At 44.3% G+C, this 4,910-nt stretch overlaps 1 protein-coding gene across 1 annotated transcript; it reads right to left on the minus strand.

Moving 5' to 3' along the window:
* Positions 1 to 1,533: 1,533 nt before the first annotated feature.
* On the minus strand, positions 1,534 to 3,876 carry LOC142344949 (uncharacterized). Its single transcript, XM_075397034.1, has one exon. It carries the CDS (start codon positions 3,874 to 3,876, stop codon positions 1,534 to 1,536), a length of 2,343 nt encoding a protein of 780 aa, XP_075253149.1.
* Between the last annotated feature and the right edge of the window lie 1,034 nt (positions 3,877 to 4,910).

The raw sequence follows: 4,910 nt of genomic DNA on the forward strand, positions 1-4,910 counted from the left end.
TGTGATTTGACTGTTGATCGACGCAATTTTTAGTCCTTGATAATTTATTTTTGGACAAGGAAAAGTTCAGAGCTTATTCTGGTCGAGCAAAGCTTCAACTTAATTTTTTTTGGGTCGCGCAGCAGTCCAGCGTAAATTTTTGCGTCGAGCATAGTCTATTCATATGTTGAGATCTGGACTAGGGTATATATAAATAAATGGATCTATTGTTCACTCTCGCATCATTATAACTTTAAGGTAAATGCGGAGTGGGCTATACTTTACATGACCACTCACTGCGTTGTTTGGTAATAATGGCAAAGAACTGTTATGGGGTGATTGTGATGTTTTTGATTAAAACATGTGAAGTTATCAAACCAGAGTTTAAATGAGCTAAGTGTCAAATGACTAAGTTCCCCCTATAAAATCAAAAATTCCCCAGTCTGAGTCGAGCAAGTTTCAAAGGTCCTTTTTTGACCCTAGGATACGCCAGAAATGTTTATGCTCTTCGGCCTAAGACTAGCACAATTTGACAGATTACCAAAGACAACTTTTCATTACTATTTGTATTTCCGAAAGTCGCAACCATGGTAGCAAATCAAGCTCTATAAGTACATCATAATTCGCGCCATTGGCACACAAGTTGTGGTTAAAAACGAGAAATCCCTTACTACAAATAATATTGAAAGTGAATGTCAACCATTTCTGACTTCTTCAATAAAATCAACTTGTATAAATAGCTTCAATTAGCTGGAAATAGGTTGGTGGAATGGAAATCAGGAAATGAATGGGTTTTGGAGGACGAAAGTGTAGGTGGGGGGAGGAAAATGAGGGTGTGTGGGGAGATAAAATATAAAGGAATTTGGTTTTTTTACACTCCCGGCATAAAAAAGGCAACATTTGAAATGAAAATGTAAACAATAAAATAAAGCACAAAAAGTTTTCTTTCTGATATTGAGTTTTTCTAATGTGTTTGTGTTTGTGTGTGTGTTTCTATGAACTTGTTTCCGTGACCCTCCCGCGCACTTGACAATTGCGGGAATACACGGCTTAGGGTTACTGCTGGTCTCTGTACCATTCCTGTAGACGTCTGGATGTCGAAGCTCCTTGCTATTCCGTCTGAACCTCTGTGTGCTATTGCAATCCTCCCGAGAGGCCAGATGCCTCTGGGTGTAAAGTCCCTGAGCACACACACAATGTCACCTTCATCCAGCTCATCATTTGATCTTTGCCACTTCGTTCTCTTGTTCAGCTCAGGAATATATTCCTTCAGCAACCTACTCCAGTAGTGATCAAGTAGTGTTTGCGTTAACTTGAAATCCTTAGTGGAGAACCACTGGCTGCTGTTCACAAGAAGTTTTAAACACATGTGAGGTCTGCGAAGGTGGAAATGATTCGGAGTAAGTGGTCCCTCATCTGAGATGCTGCAGCCCACATGATTTAATGGTCTGGAGTTCAAAATTGCCTCGGCCTCTGCCACAACTGTCTGGAAAACTGAGAGTGTTAGTTTCCGACTGCCCAGCACTATTAGTAGACTCCTCTTCGCGGTCTGTATCAGCCTCTCCCAGACTCCTCCGAAGTGTGGTGCAATGGAGGGTTGAAAGTCCACTGAATGTTCTGTTGAGCCAATTGCAGTCTGATGTACTCGTTGTCTGGCTTGCCCTCTCTCTTGTCCCAAATGTAGAATGATCCAAACATGTCCATTCCTATGTTGACGAAGGGGTACTGCTTGTTTGCATCTGGTAATCTGAATTCAGGAAGATCGGCCATCTTCGGTCTCACATTGTCTGCCCTCCATTGTCTGCAAATGAAACAGTATTTGCCAAGACTTCTCAGCGCCCTTCTCAACCCAATCATCAGGAAAGTCTGTTGCAGGTGAGCCTTCACATATTCCACGACCTGAGAGCCACAGTCATGGGACGCCTTTTCAATCAACAGTCTTGCAATTTTGCTCCTGCTATGGAGAACAAGAGGATGTTTCGCACTGTAGGTTAGAGTTGCCTTGTCGAGTCTTCCTCCTAACCTCAAGAGTCCGTCGTCATCTAGAAAGGGAGTGAAGGGCATCAGCTTGTCTCCTTTCTCAAGATTGCCTCCCTTCAACAGTGCAAAAAGTGTTCCTGAGAACAGCTCGTTTTGGGACATTTTAATGAGGTGGTTCCTTGCCCTTTTCTCATCTGATGCAAAACTGTCATTGTTGGAGGTCTCAGGTGATTCATTTTGTCTTCTAGTTCGGACTTTTGCCTTGAAGCGTCCTATTGCCTGGAACACCATTCTAGTAGAGTTGAGTAGTCGGCTCCATGTTGAAAATTTTTCAACCTCAACGACTGGCGTCTGAAGTGGTGTCGCTTGTGTAGCGCATATGTGGGGATCACTGTCTTCGGCAAAAATCCAGGAGTCTTGAGGTGTGCTCAGAAAGTCCGGTGGTTGAAGCCACAGCTTTTGTATGTCTGATGGGTTGAGGCCTCGTGTGCCGTGGTCAGCGGGATTAATCTTTCCAGGGATGTGTCTCCAATTGTCCGGGTTGGAATTCTCATGAATTTTGGTCAATCTGTTGGCAATGTACATCTTCTGTCTCTCCTTGGATTGGATCCATCCAAGTGTAGTGGTGCTGTCTGTCCAAGAGTGTTTTGAACTTATGGTTGTTGTCATCTCGCTCTCACAAAATCCAGCTAGCTCTGCTCCAAGCGTCGCCGCTTCCAATTCCCGTTTTGGAATGCTCAGCTGCTTGATCGGCGCCACTTTTGTTTTACTGATCGCATATCGGGATGTGGAAGATCCATAGGCTTTGGTTGTCCTCACATAAACTATGGCAGCAATTGCACTCATTGAGGCGTCAGTGAACGTGTGAAGTTGATGGGTTCCATTGGTGCTGGGAATCAAGCATCTAGGAATTTCAATTGAAGTCATGCTGTTGAACTCATCCATCCAATCCTGTAGTTCCTGTTGGTAGCATTCCGACACAGGTTGATCCCAGTTTCTTCCCTTTTTAATGATTTTTTGGTGAATGCATCTAATTTCGATGGCAAAAGGTGAAATCAGTCCGACTGGATCGAACAGAGAAGCTGCCATTGAAAGCACTTTTCTTTGAGTCATCTGTTGTCCTGTGTAGAGAAACTTCGGTTTTGCATACATCAACTTGTCAGTTTTGGGGTCCCACGTCTGACCAAGGATTCTTTGGGCTTTCATTTCCGCCTTGTCTTCTTCCAGTAGGTTATCTAATGCGGCTGGTCTGTTGCTCAGGAACTTTGCCAGATTGAATCCTCCTGTATGCAAAACAGTTTTGATCTCATCTGCACTTCTGCGGGCCTCCTCTTCAGAAGGGTAGGTCTGCATGAAATCATCCATGTAGAACTGCTGCATGATTGATGTGTAGGCCTCTGGATGTTCTTGTTGGTGGTCATTTGCACACTTCGGCAGAACAAAAATCGCCAATGAAGGTGAGCATGTGGCTCCAAAAATGAGTCGATTGTATTTGATGATCTTTCCATTGCCATTCTGTGTCCACAGAAAACGGAGATAGTCCTGGCCTTGTGGTTGGATGCCAATCTGCATGAACATTGCCTCGATGTCAGCTGTGATTGCCACTGAGTACTGTCTGAAGCGGAGAAGAAGGCCATGCAGGTTGCAGAGTAGACCCGGCCCTTTTAGCAGCGCATCATTGAGTAAGGCACCCTTATATTTGGAAGCAGCATTTGTGACTCTGCGGATTTCATCTGGTTTCTGTTTGTTGATCACTGGGTGATGGTGAAGGTAACAGACAGAGTGTCTGCAACTGGGGTCTGCAGTTGTGATGTAGTTTTTGTCCAAATCATTTTTGATGGTTTCCTCGTAGCGTTCTCTCAAAATTGTTTCCCTCTCCAGTCTCTGCTGCAGAGCGTGCCACTGAACTTTGACCATGAACTAGTTGTTAGGAAACTTGATGTCTTTCTTCCATGGAAGTCCAATCTGGTATCTGTCACCAATGTGTTTTATGGTATCATTGAGGATGGACAGAGCTTCTTTGTCATCTGCAGACTGTCCCTTTGAAGAACAATGGTTGAAGTTCACACCTTCAATTGTCCAGAAGAGTTGGATAAGATCTTCATCTGGTTCGTCTTGTCGTCTCCTGATATGATTGAAAAGTGTTATGCTTGTGCTGTTTGAATGTCCGACCCTCTTCTGTGTGTACCTCTGAGGAATGGACCCTGTCAGTGTCCAGCCAAGCAGAGTGTTGACTCCGTATGGGGTGCCAGTGGGTCCTGTTGTGAACTCTCTGAAAACCGTTGCTGTGAATGCATCTGCTACAATCAAACTTCCGATCCGGTTGTCTCTGACTGTTGGAAATCTTATGTTCTGGAGGAGAGAGTGGTCTCTGCAGATCTCATTCAACATTTCAATTTGAACTCTTGGCATTCGAAACTCCTCCATTGCTGTTCCGTACACAGGGGTTCTGAATCACAGGACAACTGCTTCACAAAGCTCCTATGCCGATCGTTACTTCTGCTGTTTTAAATGAGTGTTCACCGTGAAGTGAAGCTAGGTGTAGGGTTATGTCTTTCGGTTGTTGCACTTGAAGTGCATCAGCAAACTTCTTTGTTGTTTGAGTGATGTCACTGCCACTGTCCAACAAAGCGTAGGTTTCAATGCAAAGATCTGTGTTGAAAAGTGTTACTCGTATCGCCTGCAATTGTATCTGCGGTCTGATCCATGAAGTTTCCTGTTGGTTGCTGCAAGTGTAGTTTTGTTGCGGAGTAGTTGCCTGCTGTTGGGCTATAGTGCGTTTATTGTTACTCTGCTGTCTGTTGACGTTGTTCTGCGCGTTCATCGGCTGAGGATGAAAACCGATTTTGTTCCAGTTGCCCCTGTGTGAAGTGCTGCTGTTAGATCCACTTTGCCTGTTCTCGTTTCCACTCTGTTGGTTGTAGTTTGAACTCAACTGCTGCCTTTGGTTT

The sequence above is a fragment of the Convolutriloba macropyga genome, chromosome 8, assembly GCF_964194025.1.
Source record: "Convolutriloba macropyga chromosome 8, txConMacr16.3, whole genome shotgun sequence".
NCBI classification, from domain to species: domain Eukaryota; kingdom Metazoa; phylum Xenacoelomorpha; order Acoela; family Convolutidae; genus Convolutriloba; species Convolutriloba macropyga.

Coding starts and splice junctions, on each gene's coding strand:
- LOC142344949 (XM_075397034.1), bottom strand. CDS start 3,876: ATGGTCAAAGTTCAGTGGCACGCTCTGCAGCAGAGACTGGAGAGGGAA.